The sequence below is a fragment of the Uloborus diversus genome, chromosome 3 (genome assembly GCF_026930045.1).
Source record: "Uloborus diversus isolate 005 chromosome 3, Udiv.v.3.1, whole genome shotgun sequence".
NCBI lineage: Eukaryota > Metazoa > Arthropoda > Arachnida > Araneae > Uloboridae > Uloborus > Uloborus diversus.
Window position 1 is genome coordinate 44,769,828 of NC_072733.1, and position 18,143 is coordinate 44,787,970.

The 18,143-nt window shown below is 33.0% G+C and overlaps 1 protein-coding gene across 1 annotated transcript in view; it reads right to left on the reverse strand.

The window, feature by feature from the left end:
• LOC129219344 (ATP synthase mitochondrial F1 complex assembly factor 1-like) overlaps positions 1–9,419 on the reverse strand; it is a 254,835-nt gene extending 245,416 nt beyond the window's left edge. Inside the window, exon 1 of the mRNA XM_054853707.1 lies at positions 9,405–9,419. Coding sequence (XP_054709682.1) covers positions 9,405–9,406 — 2 coding nt within the window. The 5' untranslated portion in view covers positions 9,407–9,419. The remainder of the gene's footprint in view (positions 1–9,404) is intronic.
• Between the last annotated feature and the right edge of the window lie 8,724 nt (positions 9,420–18,143).

Sequence of the window (18,143 nt, forward strand, 5' to 3'; positions counted from 1 at the left end):
GGCCATTGAGAAGTATTCATGGCACTACATGCCATCCAGAGCCGTGTCCAAGGGGAGGGTTTTAGGGGTTAAACCCCTCCCATTGAAAAAAAAAAATCAATGGATCATTAAACGATTTTCCAAAACGTATTTTAAGTTTTAATTAATTTTAGAGTTAAACTCTGATACAGTATTCACCCTCTTTAATATTTCCCAACTTTAACAATTAATATTGTCCTCAATTGTAGGATTCCCAAGTACCTTCGCATCTAAGTGCTTGAAAAAATGGGATGGTTGGAGAGTCCGGGAATGTTGTAAGAATGCAGGAGAAAATTATTTAAAAGAATATTAGACAATGACGTAGCCCCCTCCCCCCAAAAAAAAACTTAAGGGCAGGGAAAATGGTTACTTTGCTTACTGTTTTTTTATGGTACGCCTTTAGTGTTGGATGAATTAGTCGTTTCACACAGTAGAAAAATGTTTCTATGCGAAACAGCATTTTTTTTTTAAATAAAATTTTTATTTTCATTCAATTCCTGTTCAATGTTATTTGATGAAAAAACAAAAGAAAAAAAAGAAGGAAAATGAGGTTTCATAAAAGAAATATGTGTGCTTTAACAAAATGTTCAACTGTACAAATAAGATTTCACTAAAAAAAAAAACGCATTTAAAAAAAAAGCCTAGTTATCGAACTAAAATGAACTGTTCAACACGCGTGGTTAGTTTTCCTTTGACAACGTAAGTTATAAAGGGAAAAGGTTTCAACCCCTCCCTTTATGAAATCCTGGACACGGGCCTGATGCCATCCACAGTACATAAGATTTTGTTACACGGTGCTGAAGAAGTGCAGAAGTCAATTCTCCCAGTCGGAATATTGTCGGAAGAGGCACAGGAAAGTAGGAATAAAGATTACAAGGCATTCAGGATCACCAACTCGCGGAAAATGTCTCGTATCCACCAACGAAGACGTGTTCCACAAGCTACTGGAGACTTCGGATCCTTTTATCACGAACATGAGACCCGAACCAAAGAAAAAGCATCTGGAAATCAGTGAGGCAGCTAAGGAACTTTTAATCTAATTTCCTTGAATTTGAATTGGTATGTATTCTTTCAATTTAAAGAACTATTGACTACACTGTAACGAATTTCGGAAACGTTTCTGGATACATCGGAAACGTTTCCGAAATAGTAAGAATCCTTCATCCAATAGCGAACTCCTCATTATTCAGAAAGCTTTTTGTTATTTCAAAAAATCTAGAAGCGGAAGTGCTGCCGCAATGCTTCGAAACGTATTTTATCCTTCCAACATGGGCGCCAGTGAGTCGGAAATAACGAGAACTTATTTTTTCCTTATCTATGGTTGCTGCAGTCAGCAACTGTTTAGCATTGGATTGCTTGTTATTTCATGTCTAGAGAGAGGTAAAATGTGTCGAAACTAATTTTACGCCTTTGCATTTTGGACTGCCCTTGATTTTTTAGACGATGTACGCAGCTATTAAGTCAGTTAATAACGATTTGCTTCTTTACAATTTCCAGTGGGACCATGATTAGACATATATTGTGTGTTCAAGCGTGAGTAGTTTCAACAACCGTGTTTATACTTTATGAACGAAACCCTTTGGATTATTTATCCAGTTGTAATGGAGGTACTTAGATTTTATTCCGCTTGTTCACATGTAAGTATTAATGAATATTTTAAAAAATGTTGTTATATACATTTATATTTTTGTTGATTTTCATTTGATGAGGCTCCAATTGTAACTGTTTTGGGGTTTATTTAATTAATTTAAAGTTATCCTACATACCTATGTGCGCAGTGTACTATTTGTTGTAACCAATTGAAACTGATTAATTACGCAAAAGAAAGAAGATTTATATTTGAAAAGCAATCACAGAAAAGTTATTCCGAAATACTCGAAAACGGTTTGGATATACCACATTGGTTCAAAAAAAAAAAAAAAAAAAAAAATCAATTGTTTAATTCATTAAAAATATGGTAATGCAAATGTTTTCTAGTATTGTAATATGCTTCACAAAAAATGTGCCAGTATTATTTATCTTTTTTTATTATAATTTATTCATTCATTTAAAAATTTTATACCATTAGAAAATGACCCAGTTATCTATTAGTAAGCAACATAGTTATGCAATTAATTCCTCTGCTTATTCATTTTGTTAAATGTGGTTAACAATAAAAAATTCCTTGACATTAGTTGTTCCGTAAATAACATTTCCTTCGTCGATATACTAGTATAATGTAGGACAGTCAGGATGAATGAGTCAGTGGCAAAAATGGAACAGCTGCATTTACATGCCAAAATAAAAAGTAATATTATTTCATGTCATTGTTTTTAAAGTGATCATTATTTAAAAAACTATGTTATTAATATGCAATGTACATATGGGGAGAAGACGAGGGGCGTTCATCACGCAGACTGTGCCATTGACATTTTCAGGGGGTTGCTTTTTTTAAGGGGGGGGGGCGCTTTATAGCATTTTATGGATGCACCATCACTCTTATGGTGTGGGGGGGGGGGCTCTCGTATATATGAAATGGAATAATCATGTAATAGAGTTCAATGTTTTAATAAATAAAATATATAATGCATTTTGCGCACACTAAAAATAAAATCAGTAACCTCTTTTAATGGTGGGGGGATTCTCGTATATATGAAATGGAACATTCATGTAATAGAGTTTAGTGTTTTAATAAATAAAATATATAATGCATTTTCCGCACACTAAAAATAAAATCAGTAACCTATTTTGATTAAGTATTTACACTGCTATAACCAGAGGTTCCAGACGAGTGAATATATTCCCCCTAAGGTGAAAGCATGGTGACCAAGGGTGCCATACTGGCCAGGAAGTAAAGCAGAGGTGCAAAAGTAGCAGACAGTCGTAGACAGGGGTGCCAAAACAGCAAGCAATCGCTAAATGACTTGCTGGCGCATGCGCTTCCGGCATACATTCACCATTCAACCACTTCAATATGGCGGACGAATGATAGGTTGCACTACGCGCGGCTTCTACGTCTTTCACATTGAATGAAGTACACTATTGGATTAAATCTCAACTTTTGTAGGATAATTCTTTAAAATAACAAGTAAGTACAGCTTTTGATCACTTTGTAGCTTTTAGGGCTTTCAAACATAGTTAAAAGTACGTTTAATGCTTTTCAGTTACCGTTAGTCCGTTACGATACCGTAGTACCGTTAGTTGTTTATTTTCAGGTTACCGTTACTATCGTGAAAATTCCATCATTCACACAAAACGCTACTAAATGTATCTATCATTATTTTCTTGAGTACTCGATAAGCAACATTTAATCACCGAAATAGTAACCGCAATGATATTTTCAATAACCAACAAGTGAGAACCTAAATAAAAATGATTCTTGTGCTTCGTGTAGCGAGTGCAAAAAATAAAAAAGAAATCTCTCTCCGTCTATCTTTTTCTTTTGCTTTTTCGTTCAAGTGTTTGAATCATTTCCTGTTAGCGGTTATTCGATAGTGTTAGGAGTTTCTTTAAATTTTTAACTGTCGAAAAATTTTATGCGCATTTTATTTTATTGTTATTTTGATTGAAATGTTGAACGTTTGAGAAACGATTTTGTTTTATCGAGACTTGAATATCCCAGAATATTTTTGGCTGTTCATGTAAATAATTCATAAGTACATCTACACTTTACTTTCGGTGCGGTTATTTCTCACAAATGATCATTAATTTAACTATGATTATTCAAATAATTACTCGTCTTTAACTTTAAATATATTTGTGACAACTCTTTGATACCAAATAAAGTCTGTAGATATTTATTGTTTTATTCATCTTTAATATTACTTTGTAAAAAAAAAAAAAAACATCAGTACGCAGAATTTTTTCACAAGTTTTTTACCGCCCCGAGAGTTATTATAATTATTATTATTTATTTTATTTATTTTTAAGAAAAGGATAAAAATTTCACAGGTCCGCAATGTTTTTCATTTGTTTTTACCGACCCGTGGGTCAAAAGAGGTTGAGAAACACTGATGTAGAGAACGATCAGATGAATTAAAGCAATGAACACTTCTTAACTATGTTGAAAACTCTGAAATATGGTCAAATGCTGTAATTACAAGTTTTAATCATTTCCAGTACTGAATTCATGCAATGTGAAAAGTGTGCAAAACGTAGACTATCATGAATCAAAACAATACTATTAAAAAAAGAAAAATACACAACTGTATTCAAAAACGCACACAATACGGGGGAGGGGGGGAGGATCTACAGTAAGGGTGCCATTTCTCTCTCCGAAGGTTCATTCTTTTCACCCCGGCTGCCTACTTTTTGAAAGGTGCCTGTTTTTCACCCTAGTTAGTGAAATTTCGGCTCCGTATTGGGTGCCGCTGGTGAACAAGCGTTTCACCCCTGAAAGGTGCCGAATGCAACCTGTAGTTTTAACAGTGTATAATTGTAATGAACTGGAAAAGGGCAAGAACATAAGAATCAACCCGAATGGTTCCAGCAGGGGGACTTGGTGTCATATTTAAATTCACCAATTTCTCTCTTGGTACTTTTCGTTACACTTTGTTCGTCAGAGAAATTGACTTGAGGTGAACGAATTCCGGAATGTGAAGGGTAGGTAAGTCCTGTCAAATTTTATCCGAAGGTAAAAGCTATCAAGTTTGATACAAGATATGTTTTTAAGTTCTGCATTAAAAATACAATATGTTGATAGTTTTGTCTTGAAAATATTGAGAGAAAAACTGAAGTTTAAGATTGTTTAATAAACAATCCCCACTTTTCAGAAAGTACCCCCCTCCAATCCCCCGACGATTTTGTGATTAGGAATGAAACTACTATATTATTTCATAAATTTTCAAAAATTTATAACTGTGCATATGTTATGCTGTTAACCATGCTACACTGTAAAAAAAAATCGGAAACGTTTCTGAGTATATCGTGCAGCTGCGGTTCATGAAATTTTCGAAAACGTTTCTGAGTATTTCGGAATTCTCTTTCTGTAATGTCCGGAAACGTGTCTGAGTATTTCGGAATCCTCTTTCTGTAATGTCCAGAAACGTGTCTGAGTATTTCGGAATCCTCTTTCCGTAATTTTCAGAAACGTTTCTGAGTATTTCGGAATCCTCTTTCCGTAATTTCCAGAAATGTTTCTGAGTATTGTGTGCAGCTGTGGTTCATGAAAGTTTCGAAAACGTTTCCGAGTATTTCGGAATTCTTCAAACAATTTTCAAAAACGTTTCCGAGAATTTCGGAATCCTTTTTCCGTGATTTTTTTTAAAATATAATTCTTTATTATAGTATTGCATACCATATCAGTTTCAATTCTTTCATATCTAAGAGCAATAATACAAGCAATTTTAGAATCATTCGTGGATTTTTTTTTTTGGAATTTCTAATGACAAATAGCATGGTTAACAGCATAACATATGCACACTTATAAATTTTTTAAAAATTATGAAATAATCTACTAGTTTCACTCCTAATCACAAAATCGTCGGGGAATTGGAGTGGGGGGTACCTTTTGAAAAGTGCGGATTGTTTGTTAAACAATCTTAAACTTCAGTTTTTCTCTCAATATTTTCAAGACAAAACTATCAACATATTGTATTTTTAATGCAGAACTTAAAAACATATCTTGTATCAACCTTGATAGCTTTTATCTTCGGATAAAATTTGACAGGACTTACCTACCCTTCGCGTTCCGGAATTCGTTCACCTCAAATCAATTTCTCTGACGAACAAAGTGTCCGAAAAGTACCAACAGAGAAATTGATGAATTTAAATATGACACCAAGTCCCCCTGCTGGAACCATTCGGGTTGATTCTTCTGTTTTTGCCCTTTCCAGCTCATCACAAATATAAATACTTATTCAAAATAGGTTACTGATTTTATTTTTACAGTGTGCGCAAAATGCATTATATATTTTATTTATTAAAACATTGAACTCTATTACATGATTATTCCATTTCATATATACGAGAATACCCCCCCCCCCCCCACCATAAGAGTGATGGTGCACCCATAAAATGCTATGAAGCACCCCCCCTCGAAAAAGCAACATCATATACATTATAAATCAAAGTATCATATACATTATAAATCAAAGTATCATATGAATTATAAGTCAAATACTTTAATATGGTGTAAAAATACAAAATTATTTTATTAAGTCTTTTTATTGCTTTTGGTAAAATTGAGGCTCGTAAAACGAAAAAAATGAAGACACTTTTAAATACATACATGTATTTATTTGTTAAATAAATTAATACACATTTAACTAATTTAAAGCGTTTCGCTAATGCAAATATTTAAAGAGATATCGTCATTTAGATAATACTGAAGCACTATGTTCCTAATTACAAGAGATAGTTTTTTTTTTTACTTCATACAATCTAGCTACACTGTTTACAAGAGAATGAAAACATGCAACCTTAAAGACGAACTATCAAACCTGACAATTTGCATATTATAACATTTAATTCATAATGCTTGATACATAAATGTTCAGCCAAATATTAACTGAGATTGACACATAAAAACAAAGTACACAATAACACTTATTTAAATTTTTTTATATGAACTAAATCTCTTTAAAGTAATAGAGTTGCAAAGCGACTTACCTATTCGTCGGTGGTGGTCTTTTGCAGGCTTTGGTCACCAAAAAGGTGATTTTTATGACAGAATAAAATTCTGCCAACAAAAATTACCCATTTGGTAGAAAGAAGAAAAGTATCCAAGAAAAAAGTAAATTACCTACACAAGTTATGCGACGCAATGAATTTGCATGGCGTCCTCTAGGCAGTTATTTGGTTTTTAATTTCAGTTTGTATTCCTTCCGCGAGCATGCGTCGAGAATTTGCACTTCGTACTTAAAAATAAGTGACATAGCTTCAAATTCAATCTCATGAGGATACATAAGCAAGAAAATATAAGACTTTAAAATTATCTTCAGTGAATTCATGCGAGGAACAAAACTTCTACTAATCCCCTTGATGAGTGTTATTTCGCATACATGAGTCAGCACTTGTTTTCATTGCGTGCTTTCGAAAGTTTCAGTTTAGATTTACTGCTGGACTATAAAATTGCCGTGTAATCTGCGCATGCGTCGACTCTTACTTTCTTGCTAAACGGGAAACGTTTCTGATTATAGCAGAAAACTGCGGAGGGCGTACGAATCTGTGTATTACGGAAAACTTTTTTGTATATTCAGAGAGTTTTCCGAGATTTTTTACAGTGTACTTATCATTAAAAGTTCAAAAAAAAATATCCACGAATGATTCTAAAATTGCTTGTATTATTGCTCTTAGATATGAAAGAATTGAAACTGATATGGTATGCAATACTATAGTAAAGAATTATATTTTAGAAAAAATCACGGCAAAAGGATTCCGAAATTCTTGGAAACGTTTTTGAAAATTGTTTGGAGAATTCCGAAATACTCGGAAACGTTTTCGAAACTTTCATGAACCACAGCTGCACAGAATACTCAGAAACATTTCTGGAAATTACGGAAAGAGGATTCCGAAATACTCAGAAACGTTTCTGAAAATTACAGAAAGAGAATTCCAAAATACTCAGAAACATTTCTCGAAATTACAGAAAGAGGATTCCGAAATACTCAAACACGTTTCTGGACATTACAGAAAGAGAATTCCGAAATACTGAGAAACGTTTTTGAAACTTTCATGAACCGCAGCTGCACGATATACTCAGAAACGTTTCCGGATTTTTTTTACAATGTAAGAATCTCAAGCTTTATTATTTTTAAAACTCTCCAGGTACTTAAGCTTCCTTGAAAGAATCATTTTAAGCAATATTTAAGCTAAATATATGCTCAAAATACTTGTTGCAACTTGTTTTTATAAGTACAACCTGTTTCGGAAATTAAAATATATATATATATATATATAATATATATATATATATATATATATATATATATATATATATATATATATATATATATATATATATATATATATATATATATATATACTGTTAAAAAAATTTCCTGAAAATAACGGATAAAGTACCGGCAGCAAAGTTGCCGTAAATATTACGTTTCCGTTAAATTATTTTCCGTGACTTAACAGAAGTTCCATTTATCTTTTCTCCGTTTAGTTATGTTCTTCCATTTATAAATTTTTCGTGATTTAACGAAAATTCCATTTTTCTTCTTTCCGTTGATCTATTTTTCCGTTTTTAAACTTTCTGTGTCTTTACAGATCTTTCGGTTCTTGATTTTTCGTTGCGCTATTTTTTCGTTTCTCATTTTCACATATTTTACTGAAATTTCATTTTCGTTTTTCTATCCTATGTTTAAAATGATATATAATAGAAAAATAGTTTAACTATTCAAAAACTATTATTTTTTTTTAATTTGTATTTATTACTAAAATATATTTTAAGTGAAATTTTTGCTTGATAACTTACCTTTCAAGAATATATCTCGAAATTCACACCTTCAGATGAATAAAAATAATCGAAAAGTACCAACAAGGAAATTAGTGGATTTGAATATAACACCAATTTTTGATGCTGATACTGCTCGATATTTCCTTCGACTTCTCGTACATATTCTGGCGTGGCATGGAAAAGCATACATGAAAAATAGAATATTTTTATTTGCAGAATGAGTCAAATAAAATACCATTAAAAACCGGTTGACTTTATCATGGAATAATATACCTGATGGAGAGTACCGCATACCAATTTACTGTGTTTAAAAACAGAATCATTGACATACACGTGAAGAATTTTTTGCTCAGATGATGTATACTCCCCCCCCCCCCCGGTGATTTCCGCATTTTTCACTCATTGGAATAGCAACATAGATTTTTAGTGCATAAGCATTATACTTAGGCTAAACATATCAATCAGTTCGTTTTACCCGAAATGTTTTTACAAAAAACTTGCAATAATCTTAAATAAGTTGTTGGATGAGATCCTAAGGAAATAAATTAAATAATTTATATTTTTTATTATAAATGAAATCCCGAAAGGAGTAATGAATGTTTCCAGATTTCTAAGTAGTCAAGAAAACTTATTCTTGTCAAAATTGTATTTTCAAAGATTAACAATCTGCTATGCCTTTTCGCAAAAAATATAACAGCAAGAAATACTTTTATTTAGAGATTCAAAATGTTTACTTTCAATCTGTCCAAAAAAAAAAAAAAAAAAACTGAGTGATTTTTTTTCTGTCTTACTCGCACACTACGATAATCTCGGGTTGATACGAAATGTTGGCATTTAACGTTTTAATGATTTTCAAGAATACAACGCGTTAGAGCAAAAACAGTAACTTTATAATAGTTCTATAAATTCTAAATCAGCTACCATCGAAATTCTATCAAATGCATATTAACAAGAAAAAGACATTTGTATATTAACATGTACAAAGATATTCAACAATACTTACATGTGACCAGCGGTGCTAAATTTAAGTGTCTCCATTGCATCTGGATACAAGTAATCCAATAGCCTTTATTTTAAATGGATAACACGGGATCCTAAAACTATTCTCACCGCTAGAACACACAATATGACTAACGAATAGAACTTTCGAAGTATAGAGCAAAGTAATACACCGCAATAATATTCTAATACTGACTCAGTAAAACCCACATCAAATCATCAGGGCGATCAAAACACATCTGCCAGTCTAAAAATGGCACGAACATTTTTCCAAACCTACAAAGCTCAAATAGACCAGGATCTGAAGGGGGTTGAGCATGCATGGAAAGGCTGACGCAATATTATTTCTGATTATTGTTACAGGCACGATGGTGATTATGAAACCGCATGTCGTCGCCCCCCTGGGTGGTCGACAACCCCGGGGGAGGGGGGAAAGCAGTGGGGGGAGTCGTTTGCTAAAACACTCATAACTCGCGAACTATTTGAGATAAAACGCTGAAAATAGTGGCAATCGATGCAACAAAACAAGGGCTTCATAAAAGCTAAATATGATTATGGACCTATCTTTGTTGGCTTCTGAGTAAAATTCCATTTTTCGCAAACAAGCAAAATTTTTAAATAAAATGCCCAAAACAAACTTTTTTTGACCAAAATAAATTCCAAATCAAAATTGTTTGCTTATTTTTTCAAATGAAGTCCAAAATATCATTATTCAGTTTGTTAAAATCATTTAAGTACTGTTAACGCGTTGAAAAACAAAATGACTGGCAAACTCGAACACGATTTGCATTATAGTTCAGGATCTGAAGTGGTACTGACGCAAAATTATTTCTGATTAATGTCACAGGCACTATAGTGATTATGAAACCACATGTCTTCGCCCCCCTGGATGGTCGACAACCCCGGGGGAGGGGGAAGGCAGTGGGGGGAGCCGTTTGCTAAAACACTCATAACTCGCGAACTATTTGAAACAAAACACTGAAAAAAGTGGCAATCGAAGCAACAAAACAAGGGCTTCATAAACGCTAAATATGACTATGATCATATCTTTGTTAATTTCTGAGTAAAATTCTATTTTTCGCAAACAAGCAAAAAATTTGAACAAAATATGCATTTGATTTTTTCAAATTATCAGAATTATTTAACTGTTTAAAGAACCAATAAAATCTGAAATATCATCATCCAGTTTGTTTAAAATTACTTAAATATTATCAATGCGTTGAAAAGTGACATAAAAGCAAGCTCATAAAGCATTTGAGGTAATTCACAAAAGCAAAAAAAAAAAAAAAAAACAAGTTTGCGGAATGTACCTTGAAGACTCGACATAAACCAAAGTAAATTTTGTGGCTCTCCTGTTTAGGCGGTTTTACTTCGTAATATTATTAAAACAATGTCCCAGTTAAGTAATTACTTAATTACTTAACCTTTAACGCATTATAGCTGCTTAGTATGCGTCACAAAGGGACTTTTTTAAAAATTAAAACATGCAAGTTTAACAAACAAGTAATTACGGAAAGGATAAATGATCAGGATAACCCTTTTGCAGATTTTACACCTGAGTTATGAAACATAGTGAGAGAGGCTATTGCCGCATAAGCAGCATCAAAATTTCAGTGGAACGTTAAAGAAAATGTGAATAGTCTCTTATCCAGAGAAGTCCTGCAATGACAATGTCTTCAATAGCGACTGCAAAACAGCAAAAGAAAACCAAAAAAACATTTAACCTGGGAAACGTTAGCTCAAAAGTGATGTTAGTACATATAAAAATCATTCCCATACAATAAGCCCAATGCTAGGTTAGGTTCATCAGAATGGTTCACTGAAGCAAAGCGTGAGGTCCGATTTCGTGAATGTAATTGAAAATGATACTTCTTGCAGCAAAACTCTGGAAGAAGCACCCTATTTTAAGAACAAAGTTCAAGTTATCGATGGAATGAATGACTCTGGTCCATAATGTCCCAAACACTACTTTCAAATGTAGCAAAGATTTTGCAGGTCTCCAAATAAAAAATAATAAAATTTTCTCTCCAATTGTCAAACTCAACGAGTGGACCTTAAAGACGATCGGTACATCTCACTGTCGTTTTCATAACTTGAAAACCAGAAGTTCCGGAAAGTACATTACAATAATTTCTTGTCATTTCCATCAGAAATAAATACAATATCAGCTCTTTACCATGCTCCTGCAATTCTTTCCAACATGTGCTAAGAAGTATTGCTCAATACTGTACTATTGAATCAATTCCCCTGTACCTTAGCAGTGCCTTTAGATGTAACCAAGTTTGGGTTTCACTTGAATGAAAATAAATCAATAAAGCTCCACACCTTATGATGCAGCCAGTGTTACCAGATAGTTTAATTCCACCCTGCGCAGGCAAAAGCTGTAAATAATCTTGTAATTGTTTTATTAATAATTCATCTTGCTGTAAATACTGTGCTTTTAAGGCTAAAGCAAAAACGCATAAACTACAAAATACTCGGAAGAGAGCGATTTAATAGAACAATTACAAGTCAACAAAAAAGAGTATGATCCAGCTTTCAGAATTTCTGATATATTAATGCTTTATGTATGCATATTGATATTCTACAATTAATTTTTAATACACATTATTTTACTAATTTTATTTAATTAGTGTTTTTAGAACTCTAGTGTATAATTTTATATTTATATTCGTTTTCATAAAAGCTCAAGCTTCTCCTTTTTTATATTTATTTAGTACATATTATTTCTTGTATCATTGTTCTTTGTTGAGTAAATTATAAAAAGCAATATCCGCAAAACAATACCCGCAATATTCTTTTGTGCAAATTGAAAACACAAATTAATAGAAATAAATTAAAATTATATTTGAATTGAAACTACTCTGGGCCTGGTTCCCTAGTTCCTCTCAAATTTAAAGCAGTATATAACAAAATTAAAGCCATAGTTAAATACTTAGCAATTAGAATAAGTTTGGACACTGAAGAATGAATAGTTCGTCATAAGGATAATAAGGCTATTTTTTTCTCCTTAGCATACTGGCGTTCTATTCAATGCGCTAACTTTGGCAAGTGCTAGCATTTTCTATTTCGCTTTTTAACGCTCACGTTGGTAATTAAGTAGTTTTAAACAAACTGAATAATGAAATTTCAGGTTTTATTGATTCCCTAAACGGTTAAATAATTTTAAAAAAGAACTTATCTTTGAAAAAAAAGCTTTTTGTATTTTATTCAAAATTTTTGCATGGCTGCTAAAAAAGGAATTTTAATTAAAAACCAACAAAGATAAGACCATAAACATATTTAGGTCTTTCAAGCCCTTGTTTTGTTGCATCTTTTGCCACTTTTTTCAGTGTTTTATTGCAAATAGTTCGCGTGTTATGAGTGTTTTAGCAAACGGCTCCCCCAACTGCTTTCCCCCCTCCCCCGGGGTTGTCGACCATCTAGGGGGGCGAAGACATGTGGTTTCATATTCACTATAGTGCCTGTGACATTAATCAGAAATAATTTTGCGTCAAGTCTTCCATGCATGCTCAAAATACCCCTTCAGATCCTGAACTATAATGCCAATCGTGTTCGAGCTTGCTACTGTCATTTTGTTTTTCAACGCGTTAATAATACTTAAATGATTTTAACAAACTGAATAATGATATTTTGGACATTATTTGAAAAAAAAAAATCAAACAATTTTGATTTGGAATTTATTTTGGTCAAAAAAAGTTTGTTTTGCGCATTTTATTCAAAAATTTTGCTTGTTTGCGAAAAATGGAATTTTACTCAGAAACCAACAAAGATAGGTCCATAACTATATTTAGCTTTTATGAAGCACTTGTTTTGTTGCGTCGATTGCCACTTTTTTCGGTGTTTTATTTCAAATAGTTCGCGAGTTATGAGTGTTTTAGAAAACGGTTCCCCCACTGCTTTCCCCCCTCCCCCGGGGTTGTCGACCACCCAGGGGGGCGACGACATGTGGTTTCATAATCACCATCGTGCCTGTAACAATAATCAGAAATAATATTGCGTCAGCCTTTCCATGCATGCTCAACCCCCTTCAGATCCTGGACTAAAAGGCATATAAACAATTTCGACATAACGAGTATATTACTCTCCAGACATGAAATAGCAAGCTATCTATTTTGTCTACAGCAGCGGAGTTGTTATTCTAAATATGCTTTTAATTAGCAAAATGTAACAGTGCGATTAATAAGCACTATCAATAAGGAATGTTTATCATGACTTGAAGACTAATCAGAGTTAAGTACAGCACAGCGGCAACCCTAGAAATGGAAAAATTCCGTTTTCGTCGGGATGTTTACGTTGTTGTAAGGAAAAAATACGTTTTGAAGCATTACGGAAATATTGTGTTAAAATCAGTCAGAAAACTGCCTGAACTTTCAGGGTTTTTTTAACAGTGTATATATATATATATATTTCCAATAGTCTTTAATTTCCTAATTAGTTATTTAATTAACTTCAAAATGTCAATAAAAACAGTTGAACTTGATGTATTTTTTTGTTCTTTTTTGAATGAGACCGGCCTCAGCTTTCTATGTTAACCCGTTCTTGAGATATTGAATTTTTTCCACTTTTTGGCCATTCGGCCCCACTGTGCGCCCCCAATTAACTAACTTTTTAACGAGTGATTGTTTTAAAGTTAAAGTCAGTTTAGATTTTATTCTGTCATGCACAAATTAAATGTTTTTTTTTTTTTTTTTTTGTTTTCTCGGCCGTCCCCAATCCCCGCGTTGTGGAATCTGCGGGGATGAAGTTCGTTAAAATATATACACCTTATCAAAGTTCAAACCTCTAAATGAAGCGAGATATTTTTAGTATAACTAATCGCAAAAATGTTTTTGTTTTGAAAATAAATTTAAAGATTAAATGCTGTTTTGAATATATATTGTTTACAATGTTATTGGTATCATACTGTATTATTAAACTCAATTTTCGTTAGGAGATTGCTTTATGTTGCGACGATCATCCATTTTCTGTTAGTTTCATTACCTTTTTCTACTATCACTTAACGCTTAAAGCTGACCTAAACAGTAAAGAAACAAAATTTCCCCGACCTTGAGCGCTTCTGTCGTATGCGCGAACGAAAGGAATGCCAGACGAGAGCTGCGCCATTACGCGCGTTATGTCACAAATCGGTTTACCCTCCCATAAAAAGTTATCACTCCAAAAATAGCCTATAGCCTTCCCCAATAAATGGACAACTAAGCAAAAAAAGAATTTTTCAATTCGAACCAGTAGTTCCTGAGATTAGCGCGTTCAAATAAACAAACTCTTCAGCTTTATATTATTAGTTAATCATTAAGAAAAATGAGACAATGATACGTATATAATATTTTTTTTACGAACCACTTTTAGCATCGTTTAGAATTTTCTCTGAAAAGTGATCTCGAGACTTGCCTCATGGCTGACTTGAACCTACACCCACTGGATCGCAAAGTCCACACTTTCAGGTCAAGCCACCATGGCTACTCATATTCTCCGTTCCAAACATTTTATATTATAATAATAAATTTTCCCATTTTCATAACATTTTTTATTGCTGCTCCACTCCTATTAGTCATAGCGTGATGTTATATAGCCTATATATATGTGATGCTAGCGTGATGTTATATAGCCTACCTCAATGAATGGACTATTCAACAGAAAAGGAATATTTCAGTTCGGACCAGTAGTTGACAAGATTAGCGGGTTCAAACAAACAAACTCTACCGTTTTATATTATTAGTGTAGATAGCCTTCCTCAATGAATGGACTACTCAACACAAAAATAATTTTTCAATTCGAACCAGTAGTTCCCGAGATTAGCGCGTTCAAACAAACAAACTCTACTGCTTATATTATTATTATAGAATAGATAGCCTTCCTCAATGAATGACCTATTCAACACAAAAATAATTTTTCAATTCAAACCAGTAGTTCCCGAGATTAGCGAGTTCAAACAAACAAACTCTACTGCTATATATTATCAGTACAGATAAATTATGCTTAGTTAGCTGAACGAAGTCAAAACTTAAAAAAAAAAGAAAAAACACCCTTCGATTAAGGTTTTGCAGCAGCAAGGGGCGTTTCCGAAAAATTGAGTTTTAGATCGTAGGTCTATTTTTCGTCATTTTCCGGCCCGGTAAGCTTTAATATGATGATGGAATTTCTTCAGGAAAGAAGAAAGATCTCGCATACCGACAGAAAAATAATCAACAGAAATAATATCTAAGATAAGATATTTAAGAGAAGTGTTTTTATTTTGGAAAATTTATACAATTTGTTATTGCAGGATGCTTAAACTGTTATGGCTTAGATGGCAGCACGTGTTTATCATTTAACCGCACGGTTAAACACAAAATCAGTTGAACTAAGTTCGTTTTTTAAGCTTAGGCATAGCTTTTCGAAAGTAGTAAAAATGTGATTGACTAATTGTTTTTTCCGAGAAAGAAAAAAAAATAATACTTTATCCATCCAGTTGTTTGTAATTTTAATGTTTTGCTTCGTATTCTAATAAATATTTGTAGGTTAACTAAATGAAAAGCGTAATATTAATTTGGGGTAGTAATTATCTTATTTGTACAAAGGATCAAAAACTGTCAGATGAATCTACATTTCAGTATGCGATGTTTTTCCCTGAGCAAAAATTATTCTATTGTAGTCGGAAATCTTAAACCTGATGCTTATATTTTCGCTTATATTATGCTTTACTTTTCTGATTGAAGCCCTAAGTTTCAAAAACAGAAGAGAAAAACAATCTTTACAATTAAGAACCAACTTAGCTACAGGTTGCATCACGTTTTCGTAACAGCAAGGATCATTCCAATCTTATTTATTTTATTGCCTGACTTGTGCTATTTATTGTATTTTAAGTATTCGTGTAATGCGAGATAAGTTTGGTTTGTCGATACAGATAGCCCGGGCTGGGCCCGACCGCTCATTCTTCTGGTTACCAGTCGAACGCTCTGCCGATCGAACTATTCAGCTCTGTCAAGCGCAGCGCATGTTAAACTTATAAAATTAACTGAAAACCTCAGTCCGGTGCTTCATATAAAAACAGGTTATTTTGACAAAAAAAAAAAAAAAAAAAAAAAAAAACAATTTTTAGAACATGGATTTATTTTTCGTCATTAACCTGCACGATAAGCTTTAAAATGAGGGGTAAAACAAAGAAATCGATCAAGAAATAAGAAAGATCTCGCGTAGGAACAAAAAAAAAACAGACTTCAGAAATAATATGTAAGGATTATTGGTTAATTTATAAGAAAAACATGACAATAGTGCGTATATATATATAGTTTTTTTACAAATTATTTTTCGCAACGTTTAGGATTTTCTCTGAAAACTTCCCTCGCGATTTGCCTCATGACAGACTCGAACCTACGCCCACTGGTTCGCGATGCCCACGTCTTCAGGTCGAGCCACCATGGCTACGCATACCTGCCATTCCTAGCATTCTATATTATAATTTAATTTACCTCGTTACGCGCGTTATGTCACAAATCGGTTTACCCTTCCATAAGAAGTTATTACTTCAAAAAGTTTTAAAATCTGCAACCCGACTACGGCAAAAACACTAAAAGATAAGAAAGAAGGTAGGTACTGTTTGATATCATCGTCCTATTGAGTAAAACAAGCCATTTTATATGTTAGATATTCCTGTTTATTTAGTTCTGTTGAAACTTTCTGTCACGTACACATTAAAAACCTTATAATTCAAATCAAATACCATAGTCGTGCGTTGCTAATTAATCATCAAATTAAAATACTTGCTTTTTGTAGTTGACAACGCAAGGCGTTAGTTAAGTATGTTTTATTGGTAATATAACTCTGAACTTTCTACATCTGAACCTGAATAAAGTCTTTTTTGATTTATTTTTCATGGGCATATTGTCTCACTTTTATATCATTTTAGTTACTTTTCCTTCAAAGAATATTACTGATCTACTGAAATATTTCGTATGTACGTGAGCATGTCGTGCAGAGAGACCACGTGCAACTTTTTTAAATGAACGAAGTCGTGCAAATGAACGAGTTGAATGAACGGATCGAAAGAATGGACGATTCTCTGATGAACGGATCATTTGCGCATTAACTGCTAAGTAGGTCCGACTGTCAAACACATCAAGATAAGCTTGTCAATCGAAACCACGTGGCCAACACCTCCTTCTTAACAAAGAGATCTGAAAGTCTGAGTCACTCCATCGCCATCTTTGCCCACTGTCTAAAATAAACTGTTTTGGCGATCCCTAAATATTGATAAATGCCAATACATGGAGAAGGATTGATTGACATGGAGGTAAGAATACAGGTGGGAACATGGCGTTATGTACTCCTATTGTCACGTCAGAAGTACACTGTGAGTGAGTGGCGGCCATATTGGGTGCTGAGAAAGGTGGAAAAGACTTGTATTACTGAGGCGAAATTTTCGCGTGTTTTACTTTTCTCGCTCAAATTGATAATGAAAGTATTTATTGTCAATCTAGGAAATAAAAAAAAATAACAACACAATTATATTTTAAGCTTTAAATTTCAAAATAATAATAAACTAATTGCATAATTAATGTCTTAAGTGAATTAAAATTATTTTAGTGACAAATGAATGATCAACTGGTTATAAATACTATTTTATTTTTAATAAAACGCAATGATTTTCCCATAGAGAAGGTTACAAAATTATCGAAATTATCAAAACTTTGCAGCCTGTGTACAGATTATAAAATTAGAGTACAGCACAATGAAAAAAAGCAGCTAGAAATCAACAAGGATA